The sequence below is a fragment of the Pituophis catenifer genome, unplaced genomic scaffold, assembly GCF_029215685.1.
Source record: "Pituophis catenifer annectens isolate HBS135680 unplaced genomic scaffold, rPitCat1.0.hap2 SCAF_10, whole genome shotgun sequence".
NCBI lineage: Eukaryota > Metazoa > Chordata > Lepidosauria > Squamata > Colubridae > Pituophis > Pituophis catenifer.
This window is the reverse complement of record NW_027256890.1, coordinates 15,778,482-15,805,937: the sequence shown is the minus strand read 5'-3', so window position 1 is coordinate 15,805,937 and position 27,456 is coordinate 15,778,482. Positions and strand designations below refer to the sequence as shown.

The window sequence follows — 27,456 nt, the reverse complement described above, 5'->3', positions numbered from 1 at the left end:
TTTGCAGGAGATATATAAAAAGAAACTGCCTGTGCAAATGTCAAAAGCGATCCAAAGAAAAAGTCATTCTAATAAAGGATTTTTCTCTCACTGTCGTGACCTGGGATCCAGCTGTGAACGTGAAGGGCAAGACTCACATACCCCAAAAAGCAGGATCTCCTCATACAGGGGCTATATTCAACATACAACACTAGAGTAGCATGTGCATCCACCCTACAGAAATCTGAATGACCATGCCACATCTCTGAATCTTCTGCTGAATTCGGTTGTCAAGTTATCACTTTGGCAGTATAGATCAGGGCGCACCCGTTTCTCATCAGAAGTTTTCAGAGTTTGGACTTATTCAGATTTGCCTGCCCAGGATTGGACTAAAGAGAAGGTTGGGCTGCTGAACTTCAACCTGGCTCTTCCCAATCCCAACCCGACAGGTGAATCACGATGGCAAGTGAGGCTTTTTTCTGCACAAAAAACCATACAGGGAAAAAACTGCTTTATTTTTGTCCCAAATCCTAAGCATTGGACTAAAAAGGAGTTGGAAATTCTGTTTTATATTCTGTCCAATGAGCCCAATATTGGCATAACCTGACAATTTGGGATAATCCTTTGCAGATCCAAATTAAGAATTGGTGGCTGTCTAAAATATTAGTTGATGAAGAAGAATCCGCCACAGTTCAGGGGATAACTCCTCACAGGTGCCAATTGAGGAGTTGGTGGTTTTCATAAATATTGCTATTGCTTGGATATAAATAATAATCAAAGCTGATGGGATAACCCCTCACAGATCTTCAATTAAGAACCTTTGGATTTAAGTATTTGAAGGAGACCCAGAGCTGAGGAGATGCATCCTCAAAAGATCCAAATTTAGGAATCGATAACTTTCGTAAATAATAGTAATTATTGTCAGAGCTGAACGGATAATACCTCACAGATCCAAATTAGGAGTGAGTGGCTTTGGTAAATACCGCTATTGTTTGAATATAAATAATAATAGTCGAAGCTGAGGAAACAACCCCTCACAAATTCAACTTTAGCAATCCATGACTTTCAGAAATATTGCTATTAGCCAAATAATAATAAGTCAAAGCTGGGGGAACAACCCCAAATTAGCGGTTGGTGGCTTTTGTAAATATTGCTATTAGCTGAATACTAATAAATAATACTCAAAAGTTGAAGGGATAACTCCTCACAGACCCAAATTTTTAGAGTTGGTGGGCTCCATTGATCACTGTTAGTTGAATAGTAATAATATTATAATACTCAAGAGTTGAGGGGACAAACCCACCACCACCGCCTCCAATTGGGGAACTGATGGGTCTTACTTTAATACTTTAATAATATTAATAACGTTACAGTCATCAAAACTGAGGGGACGGACTCTCACAGGTCCAAAAAAAAAAACAACCCGGGGTCTGGGGGCTTCAACGGCCCGCAGCTGAGGGGATTTCTCACCACCATCCCCCAAAGGCTGCAGCTGAGGCACCGGCGGCGCCTCCAAGGCCGCAAAGCCTGAGGGGGCGACTACGCGAGGCCGGGGGGCGGAGGCCCACCTCGCGGGGCCGTTGTGCCGGGCCTCGCCTCGCCTGGCGCGCCGCCTCCCGCCCGCCCTCGGCCCGCCCCGCCAGGCGCCCGTGAGGGAGAGAGGGAGAGAGGGAGAGCGAGCGAGCAGAGGCGGCCGGGCGAGCGGGCAGGCCCGGCGGCGGCGGCGGCGGCTGCGCGCTGCGGTTCTGCGCTCTCATCATGGCGGCGGCGGCGGCGGCGGGTGCGCGGGGCCATGTGCAGGACCCGAACGACCGGCGCCTGCGGCCCATCTACGGTAGGCCCCGCGCGCGCTTCCCGCCTTTTCCCTCACGCGCCTCGCCGGGCCTGCTTGGAGGGAGGGGAAGGCCGGGCCCCACGGACGCCTCCCTCCTCGGGGTCTCCGAGGGCCGCGCCTGGAGCCGGGACCCTTCCCGGGACCCCCGTCTTTCTGGGGGCGGGAGAGGACGGGGGAAGCAGGGGGGAGGGTCTCTTCTCCTGAGGGGGAGGACCCCGGAGGTTGGGGGGGCGCTGTGAGGGGGTATCGGGGTGCCATCTAAAGGGGTCCCCTCCCCTCCCCCCCTCGTGGGACGGGACCCCCTTTTAGGCTTTGTTTTGCACAAGGAGGGATGGAGGTGCCTCTAAAGGGCTTTTTGGAGTAATCTTCCCCTCAGTGGCCTGAAATTGGGGGTTAGCAAAACCTTTAATTTGGGGTGAGGGAGAGAGGAAAACTCCCCCCCTTCCCCCCCCCCCAGGTCCTCAGTATCTTTATTGGGAGAGCTTTTGGGTGGGGGGGGAGAACCTGGAAAGCTTCATAAAGTTTTACCTGGTGCAATCATGGAGACCCCCCCCAAAAAAAAAGAAGGTCCAGCAATGCTATTTTATAACCATAATTGTACTCTACCTAAGCCTTTGGGGAGCAGACGACCCCGCCGCCCCCACTCATTTTGTGATGGACCTCATGAAACAAAGTTTTCCATAAATATAGTCACAGGGGGTGCAAAGGATTCTCAGCCCAGGCTCTCAAAAGTGCTGGTTTTAGTTCTGTTAATATGCAGCATGCTTAAAAGTATTTCTGCTTTTCCCCAGTTCTGTAGTGGGTCTCCAAAGGATGTGGTTTATTGTACCTTTTCAGCCATCTGTGGCTTAGAAAGAAGGAGTCTGATACTACCGTAAAATGTTTGGCTTCTCTTTTTTATAGGCATGTTTATGTATGTATGTATGTATGTATGTATCTATCTATCTATCTATCTATCTATCTATCTATCTATCTATCTATATATATATATATATATATATATATACACACACATACACATATATCCTTCCCACATTTTTCAGGGGTTGCTGACCAAGTACAGAGTTTTTGGAGTTGGATTAGGGAGGGAAAAGGCACCATCCAGAAATCACTTGGAGGGCCGATACAGGATTCATACAGGAATGGGAATAGGGACCTCCTGAACTTATTAAATCTGCAGAAACAGGAATTGGTATGAAGTTTAGCTTCTTGCAGGACTTCCTCTTTGATTGTGAGAACATGCACTGGAGTGCCCTGGGTGTTAGAGAGCTTTAAAACTTAACTTTAAAACGTAGATGGTGAACTTCTGAGGATTCCACCCGTGTTCTTTTTACTCCGTTTGCTGAAGAAGTAAAAACAAGGGTGAAAAATATATTTTTAAAATGTATTTATTTTGGCCCACAAGAAGCAGAAGAGTGAAAACCATTCAGGCTCTCTATAAGACAGGTGGTTTGGTGCCTGGTTCTCCTACCTGGTTTTTCCAAAGACTTTTAAAGACTGACCTATAAATACAAGATTTCTGATATAGCGCTTGATCGGGATAGTTTGGTGAGATGCTTGAACTGTTCTTTCAACATGCCTCCTGAAGGCCTCTTTCTTCCAACCCAGTCCAAGTATTAATTATTATTTTGCTTTAGGTTATGTATATCCCACACACTATTTGATTCGATTGCTTCATATTTCACTTCTGTTGTGCAAGCCTCTGTTGCTGCTTCTCCCAGTAAGCTGAAAACTCATGAGGAATGGTTTCTTTCATTCAGAGGCAGCAATTTGTCTCTCCCTTGGCTTCAAGTAAATTACTTTTGCTGCTTAAGAAAATTGCTTTCTACAGTATTGCATAATACCACTTTTCTATCTTTATATTGACTAAAAATGGACAGGGTGATTTACAGTTTTGCATAGATCGATGAATGAGACAAAAAGTAGTATTGGCAGGAGAGCCTCAAAAAAAGAGAGAGCTCAGCCTAAAATCAGTGTTTCCTAACTTGTCAGTTAAAAAAAAAGGGGGCTAGTCGGGAGAGGTAAGAAGAATTGCTTTGAGATTTTTTTCTGATAATGCAAACTTTAAAGGTACCTCTTTACAGACCCAGCTAGTCTGGCTGTTTCTGCATTTCTCATGAAAGTCAACAATTGCATTTTCAGGGTTTTGTCTGCACTTGGTTCTTTTCACAAGAATTAGGTCAGAACTGCTTAATGTTACATTTGACAAACTGCCTGTGCCTCCTAAAAATAATCTTTGAGCAGTCAGTCACTCTAATGGAAAAGTAAATTTCTTAACCATTTTTTAAAATGCGTAACGTTATATCAGATAGTTTCTAAATTGGAGATATGAACACCACAGTGCTGAACAAATTCTGTATTGAAAGACAATGCTGAAAGAGATTGGAAGCAATTTAGTATTATTTTGAATAATATTTCAAAACAATGTTAGTATTAATTGGTGCGTGTCATGAAAAAACATATTTGGTTTTTTTTATATAACTACATTTACAATTAATGTAATGTCCAGGCAAGTTCTGATTTTATCTCATTTAATACCTTCTTTAATGAGAGCTAAGAGTCTTTCCCTTGGCATTAGTTTGCTTTTTGTTTTAATTTATGGTGTATTGTATAGAAGCTTCATTAAACTTTGTTAACTTTCTCAAATCCAGCCTGGGAATCATACTTAATATTCAAGGAGTTGAATTAACAGGTTTGAAGTAATTTGTTGTGGCTGACTGTCACATCTTTTTAATTCTCTGCTCCTTTCATATGGTGGCAAAATATCCACAAAGTTTCCTTTTTAAGAATCTCTTTTTGCATCTATCATAGATGGAATTCATATTGTCTATGCTTCATGCTAGGTCATGAAAAAAGCCTGTTTGGTTCTTCTTTGGTTCCAGCAAGATTGGTTAGGCCGTAGGAGCTTGATTGTTCAGTATGATAGAGTAACCAGGAGCTACCAAGAAAGGAGAAAACAACCATGCTCAAGAGAGCATCAAGGACCCCTCATAACTAGGAGTTCTGGCCGGTTTCTCTTCCAGCAAGTCAGATTGGAAGCTGGAGACCAAACACCTTCCAACTGTGGCTTGTGAAAGTGAGTTAGATTTAAGGATGTTGAACCTCATGTTAAGCAGCCACCAAAGAGTCACCAAATATCTGAGGAAGCCACTCGTTTCCCACCAGAAACCAAGAGCAGCCCTCTCTTCCAATCCAAACAAGAAAACTCCTCCATGGAGAATAAGCTGTTCTCAGAAGGATGCCCTACTGATATATTGGATGGAGCCCATTCCAGTTACTTTATCCATTACAACAGGGATGGGAATTGTAGTCCAGCTCACCTGGAAACCCTGCCGTGTGAGGGGGGGGAGCTGATTCTCAACTTTATAGTCCGTAGTAATTCTCCCTTCTTTTCTTTAGATTATCTTGATAATGGCAATAATAAAATGGCAATCCAGCAAGCAGACAAACTGCTAAAAAAACACAGAGATCTTCACTGTGCTAAGGTGAGCTCACAGTTAGTTATTTTGTTAAGTTGTCTTTGTCTTAAATCTTGAATAAGCAAGGGCCAGAGTCTGCTTTCTGCCTGTCGCCTCCCTAGAAAGGGTTGGGCTGGGTCGAACAACCAGAGCTGCAGACTTTAAAGCTAAGCTTTGAAGTCATCCTTTGTGGGGCAGTTTTTTCCCCCTCTGCAACATTGCCTTTGTTGCTCCTGGTTTTTCCCCTGTCCAGTGAGATGACCTTTGCCATGTTGATCAAGCTCCGGTTTGTTGAAGTAGGTAATTCTTTTTCAACATATTTGTCCACCTCAGCATGGCTTAGCATCCTAAGGTAAATCAGAGTTAGTGTTCAACTTCTGAGATATAACGTTTGACCCACTAAAACATTTCTTTGTTGATTATTCTTGGAATGGGATTTTTCGTGACTATCCTTATTGACAGCTACCTCAAAACCTCTTAAAATATTATTTGATCTGCGCACAGGTTTTGAAAGCAATTGGCCTGCAAAGAACTGGGAGACAAGACGAAGCATTTACTTTGGCTCAAGAAGTAGCAGCCCTTGAACCCACGGATGACAATTCCTTGCAGGCGTTGACAATCCTGTATCGAGAAATGCATCGGCGTACGTTTTCCAGCTATCCTTACCCCTTTAGGGTTTTTATTTTCATTTTTAAGAAGACTGTCTCTCCTTCCAACCCACATGCATCTCATCAGCCCTTCTTCAATATGTTGAAGGAGGGATCCTCTCAAAAATGACCCCAGATCCTATTTTGCCAAGATTTTAGTTATAACTCTTAATTCAAGGAAATGTTTATTTTTCATTCTTGCTGAAATTTATTGGGGGAGGGGCGCGAGCAGAAACAATTTCTGAATTAATGGGTGGTGGTGGTAGTGGTTTTGGTTGCTTGTGGCATAATGCCAAACTTCTAGGCCAGGGAACCATTTTTATACACCTCCCATTTTACGGCTCCAAAACATTCTGGGGAATGAAAGTGTGGTTAAACCTGATCCCTCAAACTGCCAGCTGAGTCAGTATTGCAGTCCTCTGGGGGTGGTTGGGATCACGGATGCCAAGCCCTGGTGCCATCCCAAAGAAGAGAAGGTCTCAAGGCGCATTTTGAGAAAACAAATGGTGCCAAATCTTTCAGTCCTGTTACGATAATGAAAGGGCTCTAAGTCTTCACCTGCCTACTTTTAATGCTTAGAATATCTGCTTTCAGCTGAGCTGGTCACGAAACTCTACGAGGCAGCCGTGAAGAAAGTTCCCAGCAGTGAGGAATACCATTCTCATCTCTTCATGGCTTATGCAAGAGTCGGAGAATATAAGAAGATGCAGCAGGTACCTGCCAGCATCATAGGCATGTTTCTCTCAGGGAAGGAACTGGCTTCCCTCCCCCAAGGAGACCCAGGCCTCTTCGCGGATCACCCATGAAATGCAAAATTTCGCTTCTTTTAGCCGGAGGAATTGCTGAGGCTCCTGAGCAGACTTTCTTCTTTGGAAGGACGTTCATATGACATCAGGGAGTGTCAGGTTACGGCAGAGTTTTGATTGCTGTTTCCTGTTCCCTCTTAAAGCCAATACCTAAAGTGCAGCTAGGGCCAGGCCAGAGAAGACAGAAGAGGGTGGTGGCAGCTCCTGCCCATCTAGGTTGCAATTCTGCAGTCCAAAATACAACAGAAGGGAGCCTCCCTCATTCGTTCCCTTCCTGTCAGCAAACACTTTGAAATTGTGTAAAGACTCTCCTTAGAGGTCACCGTTGGCTAGGATATTATAGCTTTTGGCCAGCGGGTTGTTTTCTGTGAAGTTCTCTGTCATCCTGATTTGTGTTTTCTTCTTTTCCAGGCTGGAATGGCCCTTTATAAGATTGTCCCTAAAAACCCATACTATTTTTGGTCCGTGATGAGTTTAATAATGCAGGTAGGTACCACATTTCAGAGGAGAGAAAATTGTCTTTGGAATTGGCTGACTTTCCGATTAAAATATGTGAAAATGATAAGTAGATGTTAGAGGTAGAATATATATGTTGCAAGCACAGGTTGTCATACAGCGGCACAGCCTTTCTTAACTTGGCATCTTTCAGATCTACAGAGAGCATGTAGTTGAGGTTATAGTTTCCAGAATTAGGTTGAGAGTGAGCTACATTAAATCTTGTTTTCATAGTGCAATTCGATCAACACGTTGGATGAGAATGTGCTGTGAAATAATAACATTTCTCTACTGGGAAATGCAAGGGTCTTCTGCAGACCCCTACATTCTCATTTGAGCCATACATAAGTAGAGATGGTGAGTGCTACCTGCAGCCCGTTCTGAGGTGAAGAAAAGGGGAAAAGAAACACTTCATTGTGCTGTCCTCTCTCTCACTTCCATTGAACGTCTGAATTCTGGAATTGGTGGTTGAGATTCATATGTTAGCTTGAGGATTTACAAGGAAACTTGAATCCTTTGAGAAAGGGGTGAAATTTGATAACTGACTGTCACTTGAAGCAATCAGGACAGCTGAATGGCCAGAGTCTTACACTCATTTATTTTTACAAAGTTGTAAAAATATTGTATTTGTGGGACGTCGACATCAGTGGTTCTATTGGGATCAGGTGCCTGTCACTGCTCTTCTGGAATAATGAGCATACAACTGCAGCCACTTGGCTGACTGCTCTTCTTGTTGGTTGGAGTGTTTCACCCGACTTAATATTTTGGATTGGGCCTGTGGTAAATTGGAAAGAAGGGTGTGATTCGCCTTGCTTGCTTTGGCTCCTCTAGAGAAAAACTAGAAACCAATGGTGTTATGTTAGCCAGACGGTGGGCTGGTTCTCTATATGGCAGTTCTATGTGTTTTTTTCTTGCAGTCAATATCTGCGCAGGATGAAAAGCTCTCAAAAACCATGTTTTTACCCCTAGCTGAAAGGATGGTAGAAAAAATGGTGAAAGAAGATAAAATCGAAGCCGAAGCAGAAGTAAGACTTTTTTCCCAATTCTATTTAAGCTCAACATCAGTTGCAATGAAATGATTTTGGTTTATGATACAGTTTATTAGTCCAAGAAATATCTCTCCCCTTCTTAAAGGGTAGCCCCGAAGATAAATTAGTGGAGCTAATGGTGGCATGTTGCTCGCTCTCTCTCTCTCTCTCTCTCTCTCTCTCTCTCTCTCTCTCTCTCTCTCTCTCTCTCTCTCTCCTCTCTCTCTCTCTCTCTCTCTCTCTCCTCTTGACTTATCTCTTCCTCTTGCTGTCCACTTCTACTAGGTGGAACTTTACTACATGATTCTAGAACGCTTGGAAAAATACCAAGAAGCTCTGGATGTTGTGAGAGGAAAATTGGGAGGTAAAATTTTCCAGTGCCTTTGTTAAAGAGATGTAATCTGTCACACAGAGGGTTGCCTGCAGTTCAACGTTGCCTCAATTTGCAAAACTATATGCTTTTATCATGGCCTCATCTACAAAGGTGTGTCCATGCCAGATATTTTGCATCTTGGGTTATATAAGGCGGTTTTGAAATTAAACCCCAGAAAACTTTCCCTGGTCCCCTGCAGTCCAATTTTTGCTGGACGAAAGAGGATTTTGCTTCTGAAATCGACATGCTCCTTAATGTGAATTTTCTTTTTTTGTGTGTGTGTGTATTATATTTAGACAAGTTAACCAGTGCGCTCCAGAGCAGAGAAAATAAGTGCATGGAGATGTACAGGAAGCTGGGCAAATGGCCAGAGTGCAACGCTCTCTCGAGAAAACTTCTGCTTAAAAAGTAAGGAAATGTAGGTGGGGCCTCTGGGCCCTACCTTGGGCAGCCCTTTTCCATCCTTTGGGCTGCCGTGATGTTTCCCAGGCTACTGAAAACATTAGATGCCCCCAAGAGGAATCTTTCCTTTTTGTTCTTCGCTTGGAACATTACCCCCCCCCCTTTCAATTATACTTAGAGGCGTCCATCTTATTATCTAGAACTGCTTAGCCTAACCTTTCTTGTTCTTTGACCTGCCACCCAATCTAGGGCCTTGTTAACAAGTGACCCTTTCCCTAACTTACCTTTGCCGTTTCAAAGGCTCCCTCATCTGCACGCATCATTAATCCATGCACTTTATTATTGTGACGTTCAGACGAGACATGCAATGCATTCTTCACAGCCAATTGAGGATGGGGAGACTCTTTCGTCTTCCTTTCAAGAAACAGTTTTGATTTCCTTCCCTGGTAGGTCCACTCCACAAAAGGGACAGCAAGAGAGGAGGCATTCTCCACTGCCCTTCAGCTTTTTTCTTTCCCTCGTTTTTTTCTGTTTTAGCCCAGATGATTGGCAGTTCTACATGATCTACTTCGATTCCCTCTTTCAACTGATTGGCATGGCTTGGACGCCTCCAGCTGAAGGAGAGCAGTGAGTATTCTCCTCTTGGAGGGCTTTGAGAGGCTGGGAATCTTTCATACAAAGAGAAAGGAGGAAGAAATTTGTGTCCTGGAGCTGAACAAATGGGGGGAAGAGAGAGAGAGATGGAATGGAGGTACTGAATCTCACAGCCCTTCTTGTGCTCAGTTCTCTGGAAGGAGACGTGCATCACAGCACAGAGCAGGCCGTCGCGTTCATAGAAGAGAGGCTAATCCACGAGTCCAACAGCGCCCGTCCGCTTCGGGGACCATACCTGGCCCAGCTGGAGCTGATCAGCCGCTTGCGGCACAGAGGCTACCCTGAAGAACAGAAATTGGGTAAGGGTGGCTGCAGGGATGCCGGAATGAGCCTCTTGGGGGCGGGGGCGCAAGGGGGAGACGGGGTCAGGGGATTGCAGCAGCTGATGTAAACTCTGCACAAGAATTGCAGGCATCCACCGGCCACTGGGGAGACAATTTGTCTTCTATTATAAATCTTGGCAGTTTTCCTGGAGGTGGATAATAGTGCAAATGCTGAGGCTCCCCTAAGTTGCAGTAGTGCAAGGTGTGCTATCACACCTCTGTGCAGCTCCTCAGTGCTCAAAAGAAGAACAAACCCTAATGAATCATTACTTTATTTTGTAGCTTGACTGTTTTTTTAAGGAGGGGAATAATTGCCCCAGGGTGAGAGAGTTCCTGGGCTGTGTTTTTAATGTCACACAGTGAAGATGCTTGCGTTGTCCTTCCTTGCCTCCCCCCCCCCTTTTTTTTTTTTTTTTTTTTAGATGGTTGGTTGGTTTTGCAAGGGAAGGGTTCGTTAATTAAGTAAATCCTAAAATAAGCGTTCTTGAAACTTGGCAACTTTAAGATGGGTGAACTTCCAAGTCCCAGATTCCCCCAAAAGCCAGTTTGGTGACTCACTGGGCTCTCCTGAACAATTTTCTGGGCCTTTGCTGGCTATTGACCATATCAAGAGACCTCATGAATATTAGGAGAGTTTTACAATCCAAAATCTGATTCTGCCACTTTTCAGTTGCTGATTCTTTCTTTATTAGGCAACCCAGAAGAACTCATGTTCCAGTATTTCAAGATGTTTGGGGACAAACCTTGCTGCTTTACAGATCTCAAGGTGTTCGTTGACCTCCTTCCATCAACGCAATACACAAAGGTAGCCTCGCTGACAACTCCCGCCTCCCTCCTGCATCCTGGGCTCCCGAGGCTGTGTTTGACAGATTCCTCTCCTTTTGTTTGCAGTTCATCAACCAGTTATTGGGGGTCATCCCCCTTTCTGTCCCACCGGAAGGCAGACTTGCGCTCCCAGCTAATATCAAAGCTTTACAACAACACCTGTGTGTGATGCAGTTGACACGGTTGCTTGGACTCTTCCACACCATGGACGACACAGCTCAAAAACTGGCAGCGGTCCAGGACTTGATGCTACGTTATCGGCACGGATTAGATTTTGGTGAGGAGAGTGTCGGGCCTCTTGGCCATTCGTGGAGTCTGCCTTGGGCATCTGCCTTCACCGGTTGGGTTTAAACCATTGTCTGAGGAGGTCTAGAGCATCATTGACCGACTTACGAGTTCTTTAGCCCTGCTAGTTAAATCTGCTCGCTGTTATATTTTGACTTTGGAGAATTGGAAATTTAGCATTTTAAGTAAACCTGCAAGAAATGTTAAATAGCATTTTCACCAAGCTAGCTCACGTTTGAAAGCATAAAATGTTCTTTTTTGTGGCTTTGTTTCCCCCCCCAGGAAAATCCTGTTTGAAAACAGAGTTACAGTTTTCAGATTACTACTGCTTGCTTGCTGTTCATTTGCTGCTTGACCTCTGGCTGGAAGCAGGTATGTTATTACAACACCCGTCTGTGATCAGAAATGACTTTGGAAGGCGGGGTCATAGCTTGCTTAAGTTTATTAACAACAACAAAAGTCAGTGGGTGAAGCTGAAGAAATTTCTGCAGTTATGTGTGGCATGGAAGAGTGGTGCAGTGGCCTAGAGGTGGAGCTCTCACCTCACAATCAGGAGACTGTGAGTTCGATCCTAGGTAGAGGCAGATATTTCTCTCTCTGGGCACAATGAGAATCTTATCTGCTGAACAAAACTCCACATTGGCGACAGGAAGGGCATCCGGCCATTAAACACTCTGCTAGCTCCATTCAGTTGCCCAGACTCCACCCGCAAGGGATTATGGGGTCGTTAAAAGATGATGATGATGTGTGGCATGGAAAAATTAGAGAGAAAGCCTTCTGTTCTTCACGTAAGACTAGATCGAATCTATTATCTGCTAAAGCAGCAGAAGGATTGGAGTTTGGGGACATCATAAAGGTGTTCTTTGCACATTGAATCTTGGAATTTCTTCCCTCGTTATGAATGCAATGCAGCTTTGAAGAAGAACAAGATAAATTAGTCGCTTATGCGAGGTGGCTTCACAGACTTTCAGAGCCCCTTCCTTACCTTCTCGCTCGCGGCTTCACAACTGTGTTTACCCCCCTCCAGGCGAGGAATCAGCCGTCTGGCAGTGCTTGACTCTGCTAGAGGAAGGGTTGACCTCAAGCCCTTCCAACGCCCAGTTCAAATTGCTGCTCATCCGAATCTACTGCATGCTGGGGGCCTTTGAGCCGGTGGTGGAGCTCTACTCCAGCCTCGACGCCAAGCACATACAACACGATACCATTGGGTGGGTAACTTGCCTCTCTTCCTGGGGGGGGGGGTGTGCTTTGTGAAGCTGCTGTCTTGGGCAGGGAAGGGGGCCGCCTGCCTGGTCTCTCCTCTGTTCGCCAGAGATTGGGAAAGGGTCCTGTGGCGGTCTTGGGGCAAGGAGAGGTGCCGCTGTTCCCCTTTGCGGGAAGGACTTTAAAGTTTCTGCAGCAACCTCCGATTTACCTCCTTGCTTGAGTGTTCCTAGATGTAAATAAAGACACCATCATCCAGGCAAAAGTATCTTTTAAAAGGTTATATCTTGGTAACAACCAAAGTTTATTAAACTGAGACGATTTGTTACGTATTCCAAGTAGCTTCTTCAGTCAAAATGAGCATTTTGGTTAGGCAAACCATTGGAATGTACTAGCTCTTGGCATACTGGGTGCAGGGTGTCGCCCCGTCCTCCCCCCCCCCTAAAAACAGAAGCCTGGGTTTCCCTTACATGGGGTAATAATGGGAAGAAACGGCAGGGATACCCCAAAGCTATGCTCATTCAGCTGGGAAAGCGGAGCCAGCTTTCATGGTTTATGAGTATGGTTCGTTGATTTGTTGGTTTCTTCATTCTGCATTGCAGATACATGCTGACCCGCTATGCCACAGCTTTTGGCCACTATGCTGCTGCGTCCCAATCCTGCAACTTTGCACTCAGGTTTTTCCACTCCAACCAGAAAGATGTAAGTGTGGGAACAGGAGGAAGCATCCGTTTCTCCTCTTCAGAGACCATGTGCAAAGTCCTTTGAAGCAGAGCCAGCTCTTCCCACCGTACCTCTCCCTTTGCCTGGCCTCACGTAGATACTCAGAGCCCGGTAGGAGAAGCAGAAGGGAGGGAAGGAGGAATGGACTTGTGGTTGGGTCGATATCGGCACGAGTTAACAAATAATTTCCAAACCTTCAAGCCCATGGCCATACTTCCTCAGCTGTTCTTGTGTCAGTCCCGCAAGGTTGATTAAGTTCAGCGACAACAGCGCTTCCTGCTTTCCTCACCCTCCCCCCCCCCCCAATTGCTTGTGAAAGACTGACAGCTTTCAAGACGGAACTCATGAAAGTTTGTGCAAGTCTCCGGAGTGAAGGCTGCACAAGTGCTACCCCCCACCCCTCAAGGATTGGGACGAGCCTCTTGAACGTTCCCCTCACTCAGGCATTACATAGAAATCAGTCCTCCTTGGACTGTCCTCAAGCCTTGAGGCCCTCCTGTGTTTTCTTTGCAGACCTCAGAATACATCATTCAGGCCTATAAATACGGTGCGTTTGAGAAGATCCCAGAATTCATCGCTTTCAGGAACAGGCTGAATGCCTCCCTTCATTTTTCACAAGTCCGCACAGAACGGATGTTGCTGGATCTCCTCCTGGAAGCCAATATGTGAGTCCAGAGAAATGTCTGTAATGCTGCAAGGGCTTTTCCTGGGAAGGCGGCAAAACTGGGTCGGGTTTGAGTAGCAGAGATAGACAACTCTGTTAAAAAATGGAAGGAGGATTCCTAGCAACGCTTGAAATAACTTGAGTTCAGCCCAAGCAGGGTTCACTTTTTTCTATCCAGGAAACTGACAGCACCCTGAAAATAGTCCACTTACATGTCCTGCATGTGTAACTGGGCGTGTTTGGCTTATTTTCATAGAGAGTAAAGCTTTTGATGAAAACAGAATCCGTCACCTGACGCATTTTCCCTTGCAGTCGGGAGACTTTCAATGGCCACATTGAAAAAAAAACAAACCTGAACAAACTCTTTTAAGTGCCTAACCCAGCATTTCTGTTCGGTTCCTCATGAACCAGATCAACGAGTTTGGAAGAAAGTATTAAATCCATGGGCCTAAGTCTGGAAGAGGATGACATTCCCTGGAAAGACCTGCGAGATAATAGAGACCTCACCGTCCTATTTAATTGGGATCCAAAAGACAAGTAAGCAGAAACGTTTATGTTGGACGGTAGAAGCTTTAGATGATCTGAAGGGAAATGGGAATATATCCAGGGACAGTGTAGGTTTTACACTAGGTATTTATCCAGCCACCTGGAATAAATAGATCACCCTGGATTATAATAGATCCAGTTAAGAATAAGCTCCAGAGCTCCATTCAGAAGGCAGTTCTTTACTTCAGATTTCACCCAGGAACCTATTTGGGTGTTTCCAGAAAAGTCCAGACAAACCCTGTGCTCTGGATCATTTGCATAATGACCCAAAAGAAATGACAACGTGATGGTATACATATACCCTCAAAACGAAGCTATAGAGCACTGCACACCAGAACATCTAGACACAAGGACAGTTTTTTCCCGAACGCCATCACTGCTAAACAAATAATTCCTTCAACACTGTCAAACTAGTTACTAAGTCTGCACTACTATTCATCTTCTCATCGTTCCCATCACCCATCTCCTTCCACTTATGACTGTATGACTGTAACCTTGTTGCTGGTATCCTTACAATTTATATTGACTGTTTCCTAATATGATTTGATTGCTTATTTGTACCCTATGACTATCATTAAGTGTTGTCCCTTATGATTCTTGACGAATGTATCTTTTCTTTTATATACACCGAAAGCGTATGCACCAAGACAAATTCCTTGTGTGTCCAATCACACTTGGCCAATAAAGAATTCCATTCCATTCCATCCAACTGGATTTAATTTTCCTCCCTCAGACTCACAAAAGATCTGTTAAAATAAGGTTTTACTGTAGCTTGTGGATGGAAGGGACGACAGAAATGCTGAGTTAGACTCCCAAGTTTCAGGAGATAGGGATAAAAAAAATAGGCAGCCTGCTTACACGTTTCTGGATCTAAATTCTCCCTCTTTCCGTTTCTCTCTCAGGAATATTTCTGAAGAGCACAGAAAATACTCTTTGGAGGAAGAGACGACCTGGTTGCGGATTCGGTCCCTGACATTACGGTTAATAAGCGGGCTGCCAGCTCTTGGCCATAGCAGCCAGCCAAAGAACTCAGAAAAAAGCACTGAGAATGGTGTTTCCTCCAAGATCGACACCGTCCGGACTCTCCTGCGGCAGCTGGACGATGCAGTGAGATCGGGAAAGTGGTTTCTACAGAAAAATATTCAGGTATAGGTCAGGGAAAGAATGCTAATTGTTTTAAATAGACCGATTGCAACAGCATGAATTGGGTTAGATCACAAATAACATTGTCTTTGTTGTTGTTGTTGTTGGAAAGTACGTGATATACGCCGTGTTTCTCCTCCTTCCACAGTATCCGGTCCTCGGGCCCCCTCCTTCACGGATGGCCAGCTTCTTTGACAGTGGGAGCTGCCAGTCCCAAATCAGCTTGTTTTATCTAGTTAGTGAAATTTATGAATTAGATACCAATGGCTTAGGTAAGCCCTCCAACTTCCTTCGATTTGGGGCTGACGGGAGAGAGTGGGAAATAGGGATTAGTCCAGGAGTGTCCAACCTTGGCAACTTTTATCTTTGCTGGCTGGGGGATTCTGGGAGTTGAAGTCCACAACTTTTATAACTGAGTTGTGCCATAGTTGCATTTTCCTTTTGTTTCCTCTAACATCCCCCCCTTTATTTGTGTATTTACAATAAACCATCTGATTGGATAAACAATTGGATCCCTTATTTATTTGCAGAAGATTCCACGGCAATTCAAGAGCGAATAGGAAATTGTTTGAAATCGTTACTGGAGCAACTAACAGGTATGCCAGTTTTGCCAATAAGTCCCCAAGAATTCTGACTTGCTTCAGACCTGACAAACCTGCTTCCTTACTTGTGGACATGCTTTGTGGGTTCCCTTTCCTAAAAGAGCTAGCTTTCATAGAGCACCTCTGCAGAACTACAAAGGATATCTTCACCCACAGTGTGTAAACGCAAGGCAGGCTTCTGATTATTCAGTTAGGTTAATGTTAGGAAAGTATGCCGCATTAATAGGAAAGGCATCTTAAGTGACCGGTACTGCAGAATTTGAGAGAAAGCCTTGAAAGGCCCTATGAGTTAGTTATTTCGGTATTTTTCTTTCAATTACGTCTGATTTGCCCCGGCCTTCTTAGCCTATTTTCAGACACCTTCTTTAAGCAAGTAGCTTGCACTTCTGGCATATGTTGGTTCTGCCTCCTGCAGGAGTTGGGGAGGAAAGTTACAAAAATGCTGAATGAGAAAAAGCAGCAGGAGAGGACAGAAGGAGCGTGACCCTTTATGGCTTACAGGAATGTGGCCATTTTACAGATGGGAAGGAAGAGCTCTGCTTCAGAGCATCGGGCCCTGAAAATAAGCAACATGGACCACGACAGCTTTGTCTATTTCTGGGAGGAATATCCATTATAACTTCCCTAATTCAGCAAAAGGGACTAGAGTCTGTATGGATGCAAAGAAAAAGGATGGGTGTCTGTTGCTTTGCAAAAGACTTAAATATCCACAAGCCGTTTTTCTCCCCTCTTTCTCCCTGTCCTTCTTTTCTTAAGATCAGGTCAATAAATGCAAAGGTGATTTGTTGGAAATCCGGGAGGGCAGCTTCAAAACCCATCCAAATATTTTAGAAAACCTGGTCTTCTTTGTGGAGGTGAGTGTGGGCGATCGGAACCACCCAGCCTGCCTTGCTGCAAAAGGCAGCAACGCCCCTAAAGCGCCTCCCCCTCCTTCTCATCCTCACAGACCATCTCCATCGTCTTGTGGGTCTGCAGTTACTCAGATGCCGTCCTCCGGCCCTGGAAGTCAAGCCTGCAGAAGAAGAAAAAGAAGAAAAAAGAAAGCAGCGTGGCCATGGTAGGCTAGACCATGATGCCCTTTCTTCCTCCTCCTCCTCTTCCCCCCTCCCGCCCAGAGCCACAGCTTGACTACTGATTCCTGATTATTGAGAACAAATTCTTTATACGGTTCATTAAACAATTGAGGACAGACCAAGGAAGGCCTTTTACATTTTCCCCTCTTGCACATCTTTGTAGCCTCCTGTGTTCACCAGCTTCCAAGACTATGTTTCTGGACTCCAGACGCTCACTTCCAACGTGATAGATCACCTCAAAGGGCTTGAAATTAATTTAACTGCACTTAAACTTGAAGAGCTGTACATAGACAATAATTCACTCTTGCAGGTAAGAAATAGTACCTAGCTTTTAAATAAAGAGTTCTCCACTCTCCTATAGTCAGAATTTATCTTGTTCTTTCTGTTCATTTTCCTACACTGGCTTTTTGCTTAAAATGTTTCTTGTGCGTGGAAAAACTCACAGCTGGCATACCAGCCTGAAGTTCCCAGCAGATGGCTAGCTCAGATACTTCGGCTGGTCCAACTCGGTGCACCCTTAAGCTAGTTTCTTCCTTTAAATTTCCCAGCATCTCTTCTTAGAAACTCAAAGATTGTGTTTGTAGTGTAAATTTATCGTTATTTGGAGATCTTTATGGGAATAAATCAAGAGTCCGTCCGATTGGGTTCTGATGATCTCGTGTGCGTGTCCTTTTCTTTTATCCAGGAGGAAAAGAAGTGTACAAAGACTGCGCTAGGGAAAGTCCAGAGTAGTTACCAGCACTCGGTTCAAGAAATTGGAGAGCTGCTGAAAAAGAGACTCGATACGATAAAAAATCTAAAGGTTTGATGAAAGGCCTCCTTGTGCAGAAAAAAGCCAGATCGAAGCATTGGCGTCAAATAAGCAACATCGACCATCCCTTCTGTGTTAAAATCTGGAACTTCCTCATAAATGCATGAAGGACTTTGATCACAAACTTTTTTTATGTATTAAAAAGATATATTCAAGCTGATTAAATTATTGTACATTAAAAGAATGGAAACGGGGACCTTCCACAGTCAGGGTTAGACCACTTTTTATACATGTTCATCAGCAGATTGCAACAGATTCTAGATCCCCGGCCTAACCCGTTGCGCCTCCCTTGGCTGGGGGAGGGGGAGTTCTTCAGAAACTGTCGGGGGGTCTCCCAGCTCTTTAGAAGCAGCAATAGGAATCCAGTGTGAAGCCTATTTCGAAGGAATTTCTACTTCCCCCTCCCCACAGGCAAGGCAGCACTTCGTTTGCGTCCACATTTTTGCCGTAGAGAAGCAAATGACCAGGCCTGAGGTCAGCTGTGGACCCCCTAAGTATCTCTTAGGCCCTTCCTGCTTCTGCCCCAGCCAAGTAAATCTGACTGTTGAACGATCTGCTCTACAACAGGGTCTTCTATTCTCCTTTTATGTATGCAACTTCCCTTTCAGCCGTTCGAATTGGTCGAAAGAGGACCAGCATCAGTTCCAGCATCAAACCTCCTTTTCTGTACCCCGTAAGTGTCGGAGAGTGGTGTTCTCAATTAAAGCCTACTCCAGTTGTTTCCAAGAAATTGGGAAAACTTGTTTAGAAATGCAACTGGACCTAGAATTCCATAGGAATCAGGTAAAAGGTGATCGATGTAATTGGTAGCAAAAAAAACCCTCAACGGAGCCATTGTCATTTCCGAGTCTAAAGCTGTGCGGTGGTGCCTTGATGTTTCTTCCACTTTCAGAGCTGCATGTCAAGACAGGCTGGCTGAGTTGAGCTGAACCACAGTTTTTCGTATTTCTCTTCATTTCAAAGCGCTCCCGAATCCCTTCTGGAATGATGTGTGTGAGGTGGATTTTGGATGGGACCCAAGAATGGAGAATTAAAAAACTCCCAACTGCTTTCACATCCTTCCCACCCTCCTCTCATTCGGAACAGAATTTGGGAGCGACTCCCAAAATACCTGTTGAGCCACGGCGGTTTTCAAGCGTTCGGCTTTTTGACATTCAGAGCTGTTGGGTGAAAAAAGAGCTTGCGCTCCTGCGTGGCCAGTCTTGGTTATAGACAAGAAGTTGGCCTTCCGTTGTGCGCATCTTAGCAGGTTTCACTGTTCTGTGATATCATTAAGCTGGTGTTTTCTGAGTTACTTGAGAGGATTGGTTGGTTACCATTGTATTTCTTTTAAATCAGCGGATACTAAAAACCAGGGGGTGCACTCCTGTTTCTTCCTAAACAACGATCAATTGCCAGATAGAAAGGAAGCCTCTTGAACGTAGAGTTTATGCCCAGGAAGATAAGCAGGTAGCATCAGAGTCAGGTAAGCGAAGGTTACTTTCTCATTAGACTTCGAAGGAGTGGCTTTGGTGGGTGTTCAGCCTCATCTATTGCTGTCTGCCAGCACATCCAGCTTGTTGATGGCCTCCCCACAGCTTGTCTTCTCAATGCCCACTCTCACCTGCCCCCAACAGGAGAGGTTCTCGCCTGTTCTAGAGGCAGCCCTACCTGCCCCGTGAGAAATAAGGAGCTTTACCTGAACCTGCTGTGGACGTATCCTACCAAGAGATGCCACACAGCGGAGGCGATTTTTGTACAAAAACATGACTCCTGCAGGGTTTGTTATATAATCTGAGAAAAAGAAGGGCAGAATAAATATGTAGATGCATTATTTTTTCCAATAAAATAATTTCTAGAAAGATGTTTTGGAGCTTCGATTGAGAAGCAACGTAAAAGACTTTTAAAGAATGTTTTAAGGAAGGATGGAATCTCCACCGTCAGTTCTGAATATATTGTTTTTCTAGTCGATAGCTTGATTCAAAATGCCTGTTTTGTAAATGAAATGGTGGCTATAGCCTTGTAAAACCCCCGTCAGAGCACTTCATGATTCTTGGGGTTTTAAGGTGATTTCACAAACAGGCTCCTTCCCCAAACCATTTTTTGTTTCATCCGAAAAGTATTTTAAAAAATATTGACTATTCATGCCACCCTCTAAGAAATTCTTCACTTTTGAGATCGCCTTTTAAAACATTTCCAAAGCTTTCCTCATTTGATCAAGTAGGGAGGTGACCACGTTACACAAATTACTTGTGTTTGTTTCAATTGTTAGTCTTTTCGAGAGCTTGGTTTTCTTAGGATTTCCTTCTGTTACAGAGAAGATGCAACCCCTGCCCGCCCGCCGCGCCCCCCTCCCCCAGAAAAAGCAGGTAATGGGAGAGAAGCTGCTGGAAACTAGTGCTGGTGTTTTCCCTTTTGCGCAAAAATGTGAAATTCTGAATTTGTGACATTATTTTGTCCAAGGCTTGTGGAAGTGGGTCAACATACTTGGGGGGTATTTAAAAAGAGCTGAAAGCTTGAGAAGAAGAAATGTTTGACTCAGGGTCCTTCTGTGGCAACTTCTAGGAATGAAAACCTTTGGGTTATATTTTCTGTAAACTCAAAGTTTCCTTTTGAGGAAGAACAACTTCCGTGCAACTGTTTTCCCCTTCCAGCTTTGGAAGTTTAAGGTTTATCATTTTTTTTTTTAAAAAAAATCATTTTCTTACTATTTAGAAATTGAATTTATATTTGAAATTCTGATAATTGAATCATTGGGTTTGTTTTGCCTCTTATTTGAGCTATAGAAGGAGAGAGGTATTCGGCTACCGATTCTATTCGCTGTGGAGCTTCTTTGCTTTGCTTTGCTGTTTTTTAATTTGTGACTTATGTAAAACACCTCAACCACCAACAGAAATCTAAAAGGATAAAACTGCTAACAATCTGCTGTAAACTGAATGGGTTTATAATTTATAAAAAAAACTCAGTTTCTTTATAACCAACTTTTTCTGTGCCTTTTTGTTTCTTTCAGACTGGGAAGCGTTCACCTCTCTCTGAAGGTTTCATGATCTTCAGGGGTTAGCCACGATCCAAAACACACCATTTAAAGGGTCTTTTAAGCATTTTGGGGACAGACAGATGTTGGAGGTTTCAGGCTGGGACAGTCGAGGCCGGCTTGGTGCAATTTAAGTTCCGTTCTCTGCAGCCTAAATGCAGTATTAGGAGGGTTGCGGGGTTCAACGCTTGCACCCTTTAAAGCTGGACTTTTAAAAAGTTGTCTAGTGAAATCTCAGAAGGGGGGGGGGGGGGTGGGGAGAGGAGAAAACCACCAGGCCAGGCCAGCATTTCCAAAATTGCAGCCAGAGGTTAGAGCAGGGGTGGCCAACGGTGCTGCTTCAAGACCGCTGGACTTCAACTCCCAGAATTCCCCAGCCAGTAGAGCCTAGCCGCAAAGCAGCGGTGGTTGGGTGGCCCTGGTTTAAAGGGATTCTTTTTAGGGCCCTATTCCCAGACACGCATCTCCCAGGTCCTGCAAATGGTCCCCTGGGGCGCTGCCTGGATGCAGACGGTCCGGGGAACGCCGGGGCTCCTCGCTGACCCGCCAAGGAGGCTTAGCTGGGATCCCTACAAACGAGGCTCGGCATTTTCAGGGTGTTTGGCCTTCATGGGGGGGGGGGACATTTAAGGAAGCGGCGCGGTGCGCCCAAGACCCCCCCAGCCCGTCCCCCCGTCCTCTTCCAGCAGGGGTTCGGCCTCCTCCCCCCCGAAGCGGCCGGACTCCAACTCCCAACATCCTCTCCTTGGCCTGCCAGGAGCCCAGAGATTTTGGTGGGCTTTCCGCGCATATTCGGGGTGTCTGCTCCAAAGGGTTGGGGGGGGGAAGGCTGGGGAGGAGCCCGGCAGCCTCTGCCCGGCTTGGCCTGCGGGGGGCGCGGGCGAGCGCGGCGGAACCTCCCCCGCAAGCCCCTCCCTCCCTCGCCGAGGAAGCTTCCACCCGCTCGTCGCCCGCTCAGCAGCCACCTGGTCGCCATGGCGAGTCCCGGGCGCCGCGCCTGCCGCCTGTTCCTCCCGGCGCTGCTGCTGCTGCTGCTGCTCTGCGCGGCCCCGGAGCGGAGCGGCGCGCTGCACACCAAGGGCGCGCTCCCGCTGGACACCGTCACCTTCTACAAGGTAAGCCCCGTCCCGGTGCCCAAGCGGGGCTGGCGCGGCTGCCGAGCCAAGAGCAGCTGGCGGGGCGCAACCCGGGCCCGGCAGCCTCCTCCTGCCCCGGGCTCCACTCGCCTGGCAGGGGACCCTCCGGAGAGGGAGGCACCGCGGGGACTCAGCGGGGTTTGCAGCGGGGCCGAGCCCTCTCCTTAGGGCGGCTTCCAAGGCACGGGCAGCCCCTTCCCTTTCCCCCGGCCCAGCGCTCCTCCCCTGGAGAGCCGAGGGGGCGGGCAGAAAGCGGGCCGCTTCCCACCACTCGCCAATCCGGGGAAGCCAAGTGGAGGGCGAGGGCGACCTCCTCTGCCCTGGGAACCACCGGGCAGCGGTGCCTCTGGCCATGCGCAGAGTGTATCCCCCCCCCCCCAAGGAGGTGCGGGGCCCAGGGATGACGGGAATCCCAGGGTCGCGTGAGAAATAACCAAGAACCACCGGATTCAGGCAACCCGAAGGCTGCAAAGTGCTTTTTAATAATTATCTCTCAAATATAATGCTGCCCATCTCAGCTCTGGATCCAGGGAGGCGTGGGAACCGCAGCCGGAAGGCCCCAGGCAGCCCCACCTGAACGCTGCTTGGCCTCAGTTTCCCCAAGCGGGGAGTAGGGAGCTAGTGAAGCGTCAAAGCGATTCCTTCCAGGAGCCACTCCAGAATAACCCGTTCTCCTTCGGAAGGGCTGGGCAGTGGCAGACTTCCAGCGGCTCCTTCTGCAGGGGGGCTCCAGCTCCTTTGCCCCCCACACCCTCCTCCTCCTCAAGCCCAGCTGGCTCTGGAGGCGCCTCCTTAAGGCGGAGGGCAGCGTTTGGCCCTTCTGGCCTTCCAGCTCTCTGCCCTTCAGTCTGGATGGTGTCCGTCAACATAGCAGGGAGTAACTTCCACCCCTTCTGCCTCCAGCTTCTCTGGAGAGGCTTCATCTCTGTGGCCCATCAGATGTGCTGCTCTGGCCTCTTTGGCCCTCAGGGCCTTCCAGGACTTCAGCCTAGAGGGGCTTGGCTGCCCCAGAGGCCCCGTGGAGAGTGACTTCAAGGCTGCTGTTTTAGCCTCTTCTGGCTTTTCCAGGACTCCAACCCAGCCAACTCTGAGGCAGCAAGTGGCTCCAGTTCCTTCGCCCCTCAGGGCTGCTCTTCCATCCTCTTCTCTTCAGCTCTTTGACAGATGCCCTCGTGCTGCTCCTTTTATAGCCGTTTTCCCCCCCCTCCAAAACAGCTGATTGGTAACCCGGCTTTGGGTCTCCGCTGTTTCATTGGCTCTTCACCCATCCAAGTCAATGAGTGACCAATGCCCACACGGCTTCACTTCCCTGGGTTCCCATTGGCTGTTTTTTTTGCCTCAGCAACAGTATAGAAGGAATAGACCCAACGCCTCAGCATTTGGAAATGGAGATGTCCTCCTCCCTTGGAATCTGAGGGAAAAATTGTCCACTGTGACACAAACATGAGGACCCCAAAAACCCTAGTTAGCCATTGTTTGGGGGGGGGGTTCTGGATTCAAAAACATTGACCTGGACACCAGCTTCTCCCTGCTGCTGCCAGGTGATATGACAAGGGCCACATTGACCGACCAGGTTGAAGACTTTTTCTGAAGGGACAAGATGCCCTGGCTTAATGTGTGGTGTGCTCCCTCCCAACTGTGTGTCCTTTATTCAGTGAATAAAAAAAAAACACCATAATTTGCTGCAATGTGTGGGTCTAGGAGGACCCAATAAAAATGGCTTAAAATAGCAGGGAACATAACAGGTTTTCAACACTTTGATAGAGAAAATGGAGAAAATACGGTATGGGACAATCCTTTTGGGTTTTCACAGGCAGAGCCCTTTCCAAGCAATGGGTGGAAACTAATCAAGGAGAGAAACAACATAGAACTAAGGAGAAATTTCCTGACAGTTAGAACAATTAATCGGTGGAACAACTTGCTTCCAGAAGTTGTAAGTGTTCCAACACTGGAAGTTTTTAAGAAGATGTTGGATAACCATTTGTCTGAAGTGATGTAGGGTTTCCTGCCTGGGCAGGGGGTTGGACTAGAAGACCTCCAAGGTCCCTTCCAACTCTGTTATTCTATTGTAAAGCCTTGCACGTATTGCTCTTTCCACAGGTGATCCCAAAGCACAAATACGTCTTGGTGAAATTCGACACCCAGTACCCTTACGGGGAGAAGCAGGATGAGTTCAAAAAGGTGGCCGAGAGTTCGGAATCCAGCAGTGACTTGTTGGTGGCTGAGGTGGGCATCTCAGGTGAGATGGGGCTCTGCCCAGGTGGGTGATCCCTACCTGGACACCTGAGGTCCAGACGTTTGATTTGGGTGATGAAGAAGATGAAGTTCTCTTTATTTCTTAAAATTGTTGTGCAGTTGTAAGAAATAAAATCCATGCTATATTTTGGTACCGTATTGGGTACGTTAGCTGCCTTGACTTATTTATCAAAATAATAAAGGCAGGATTTTTTAATTTATGTATTTGTATCCTGCCTTTATTATTTTGACAAATAATTCAAGGTGACAAACATGTCCAACATACCTTCCTCCTCCTATATTCCGCACGACAACCCAGTGAGGTGGGCTCTGTTGAAGGCTGCCTTTCATGGCTAAGGCAGCACTAAAACTCACAGCCTCCCACTTTTTAGCCTGGTGCCTTAACCGCGGGACCAAACTGGCTCTCATATAAACAAAACTATCTGGTTTTTCTTAATTGTCATGTGCTCAGTCTGGTACTTTCCAGATGTACCCTCTGTATCGGCTCTAACCACTGAGCCTTCAGCCATTACAAGGTTTTGGGTGCAGGGTTTCAAATACCCACACAGATCTTACACCGTTTTTCCTCCTGGCCCATCTGTGACCTGGGTCTCATCTCAGTGGAAACACGAGAGTTTCCAAATGTTCAACTTTCAATCTTTATTCTAAAAGAGGCCCCTCTCTGCTACCATTTTAGAAATGGAAATTCCCCTCCCGTCCCAGTTTTAAAATGACACCTGCTGTTTCTTTCGATCAAAGCAATAGCACAGAGTGACTGAATGCATAGAGAGTTTGAATTCTCTTCAAGGGTTGCACCATTTTGGCCTTGTGCTTCAGCCGGGATGAGCCTTGCGAGGAACAAGCTGCTAGACCTCAAGGCTTCAAAATGTTGGGGTTCTATCAGCTGCATATTTTCATCCTTCAAAGTTCCTTTGTATTGAGAAAGTTATAGTAATAGTTTAATCAAGCCACTCAAACATAACTTAGAAATTTTTTCATTTTGGCCTTTGTGAAAGCCACTTACGCACACTTATTTATTTGTTATTGATTTATTAAATTTATACGCTGCCCATCTCTCTGATAAAGTGATTCTTGGTTAATCACATCTTAGGTGAACAGTGACCTGCAAATCCACTAACTAGTTATTCTCCCTATCCAAGTCTCCCACCTGAGTTCATATTGCTTTTCCTTACAGATTATGGTGACAAGCAGAACATGGAGTTGGGGGAAAAATACAAACTGGATAAAGACTCGTATCCAGTTTTCTACTTGTTCCAAGATGGCGACCTGGAGAACCCCTTGCCTTACGACGGGCAGGTCAAGGCCAGTGCTCTCCAGCGCTGGCTGAAACTCCGAGGGATCTACATGGGAATGCCAGGTTGCCTGAAAATATTCGATGCCTTGGCCAGCCAGTTTGTAAGTGCCACCGAAGAACCTGAGCGTCGCCAGGCTCTCCTGGAAGAGGGCCAGGAGCATTTGGCCAAGGCCAAAGAGAGCGAACGCAAATCCGCTGAGCAATACATCAAAATCATGGGCAAAATCCTTGCCCAGGGGGACCCATTCATCCCCAACGAGATCTCCCGGATCACCAAGCTGATTGACGAGAACAAGATGAGCGACGGGAAGAAAGAGGAACTCTCGAAGCGCTTAAACATCCTGTCTTCCTTCCAAAAGAAGTCGAACAGTGAGAAAGAAGAACTTTAACAGGGCAGGTGAAGATGGGACACAGCATGGGGTGAGGTCCCAACTGGTGCTCCTCGAAGCAGGCAAAAACCTCCCCTTGCTCTTTCAAAGAGGTTGCAAATTAGCCCTTTCATAGCCCCCTCTACCCATCCCATTACTGGGGACAGACACACCCAACTTCACTAAGGGGACATTCAGAGACCGCCATAAAGTCTAATAAACAAGGTGTCAAGATGGCGACATTTAGAACTTCTAACTTGGAGCCTTGGCAAGCTAGTTTGGCTGGGTTGAATCCCCTCTCCCCCCCTTCCCTCCCCCCACCCCGTTGGGAGGAATTTGAACATCCAAGAAATAGGGCTCGCCCTCTGGGAGGTTTTTGTGTGTGTGTGTGAGATGGAGCGCCATTTGGTCCAGGGGAAATACGTTAAGAGAAAGTGAACCCAAAGCTACACCTGTCTCTTACTGACCAGTATTCACCGAAATCAGTTTTATGGAAAGGGTACTTAATTTGATAATAAAGGTTACTGGGGAAACGAACACACAAAGGCATTTTTTTCCTCTTTTATCACAACTTCCTTAATAAAATGAACCCTCCTGGTTGAACTTCTAAGAACTGAGATTGTGTTTGACGTTTAAAGTTGCACTTGAGATTTGGGGGTTTATATCTTTCGACCCTTCATTCAGCAACTCTGCCTTGAATCACACACAAGCCCACACTCACACAGACACACAACTGTATGAGACAAACCACAAGGTGTTTTTGATCAGGAAAATGTAAATATCCAGCTTGCCCTCCTTCTGACAGCCGAGACAAGCTGTTGAGCCAAGTCATAATATAACTAACCTTGGTTTATTAAATTTTTACCTTCTTCCGAGATTCTGGAAAATTCTATTTTTTGTAGGTATTGCACTATCTTATCTTCTTCTACTCCTTATCCTCATACAGGTTTTTTAAAAACTCATATGCTACCTTCCTCTTCGCCTCAAGTCTTCCGGGACATTTCCATCTACAGCTCAGCTTCTTGGGGGTCTTAAAACTGGAAGGAAAGAATTGTCAATACCAGCTGGAATTGGGAGCAAGGAACTGTTTTAAGACCCTACCATTTTATTTTTCTGCATTATTAAATAAGACAGTGCCTGTCTAGGGAGCACCATTCCTCCCTCAGTTTCAGATAGCCCAATACGACATGCCAAAGAGCAAGCTATTTTCCAGCATCCGTCTGGGATATTAAGTGAGCCTGCTCGTACATTGGTTAGATGAATGTTGGCTTTGTATTAACTGCGGGAGAACCCCGCAGTTAAGAAGCCGCAACCAGCAGAGACCTCGGATAATGACACCCCTGGTGTGCACCGTTCTGGCATGGGACAAAGGCCCCTTTCTGTGCATCCCTCTCTTTCCCACATCAAAGCAGTCGAGTGGCAGCCAGAGGCCGCTCTTAAAAGCAGCCGCCTCCTTGACTGACAGCCTAAATTCCTCCCTGGGCCCCAGAGCAGCCCAAAGGGCAGGATTTCTCC

The 27,456-nt window shown here is 46.1% G+C and overlaps 2 protein-coding genes across 6 annotated transcripts; both read left to right on the top strand.

Annotated features, from left to right (window-relative positions):
• Window positions 1-1,649: 1,649 nt before the first annotated feature.
• On the top strand, window positions 1,650-18,068 carry NAA25 (N-alpha-acetyltransferase 25, NatB auxiliary subunit). Of its 5 annotated transcripts, XM_070950284.1 has the most exons (24): window positions 1,650-1,813; window positions 5,213-5,298; window positions 5,776-5,914; window positions 6,513-6,631; window positions 7,136-7,210; window positions 8,137-8,244; window positions 8,533-8,611; window positions 8,917-9,028; window positions 9,560-9,649; window positions 9,806-9,975; window positions 10,692-10,804; window positions 10,891-11,101; window positions 11,392-11,481; window positions 12,137-12,317; window positions 12,915-13,014; window positions 13,549-13,700; window positions 14,111-14,236; window positions 15,148-15,391; window positions 15,537-15,660; window positions 15,919-15,984; window positions 16,747-16,844; window positions 16,937-17,047; window positions 17,227-17,373; window positions 17,749-18,068. In XM_070950284.1, the coding sequence occupies exons 1-24, from the start codon at window positions 1,738-1,740 to the stop codon at window positions 17,869-17,871; spliced, it is 2,940 nt and encodes a 979-aa protein (XP_070806385.1). In that variant the 5' UTR covers window positions 1,650-1,737; the 3' UTR covers window positions 17,872-18,068. The 5 variants fall into 5 exon arrangements, with proteins under 5 accessions (XP_070806385.1, XP_070806389.1, XP_070806386.1 ...); XM_070950288.1 differs by lacking the exons at window positions 16,937-17,047; window positions 17,227-17,373; window positions 17,749-18,068 and having other exon boundaries at window positions 15,537-15,623; window positions 16,752-16,827; XM_070950285.1 differs by lacking the exons at window positions 16,937-17,047; window positions 17,227-17,373; window positions 17,749-18,068 and having other exon boundaries at window positions 16,752-16,827.
• A 3,743-nt stretch (window positions 18,069-21,811) lies between these two features.
• Window positions 21,812-26,558, top strand: ERP29 (endoplasmic reticulum protein 29). Its single transcript, XM_070950440.1, has 3 exons — window positions 21,812-22,002; window positions 24,124-24,262; window positions 25,454-26,558. The coding sequence occupies exons 1-3, from the start codon at window positions 21,862-21,864 to the stop codon at window positions 25,960-25,962; spliced, it is 789 nt and encodes a 262-aa protein (XP_070806541.1). The 5' UTR covers window positions 21,812-21,861; the 3' UTR covers window positions 25,963-26,558.
• The last annotated feature ends 898 nt before the right edge of the window (window positions 26,559-27,456 follow it).

Coding starts and splice junctions, on each gene's coding strand:
- NAA25 (XM_070950284.1), top strand. CDS start 1,738: ATGGCGGCGGCGGCGGCGGCGGGTGCGCGGGGCCATGTGCAGGACCCG. Junction 7,211..8,136: donor TGATGAGTTTAATAATGCAG/GTAGGTACCACA, acceptor TTTTTCTTGCAG/TCAATATCTGCGCAGGATGA. Junction 17,048..17,226: donor AAGAAAGCAGCGTGGCCATG/GTAGGCTAGACC, acceptor ACATCTTTGTAG/CCTCCTGTGTTCACCAGCTT.
- ERP29 (XM_070950440.1), top strand. CDS start 21,862: ATGGCGAGTCCCGGGCGCCGCGCCTGCCGCCTGTTCCTCCCGGCGCTG. Junction 22,003..24,123: donor ACACCGTCACCTTCTACAAG/GTAAGCCCCGTC, acceptor CTCTTTCCACAG/GTGATCCCAAAGCACAAATA. Junction 24,263..25,453: donor GGCTGAGGTGGGCATCTCAG/GTGAGATGGGGC, acceptor TTTTCCTTACAG/ATTATGGTGACAAGCAGAAC.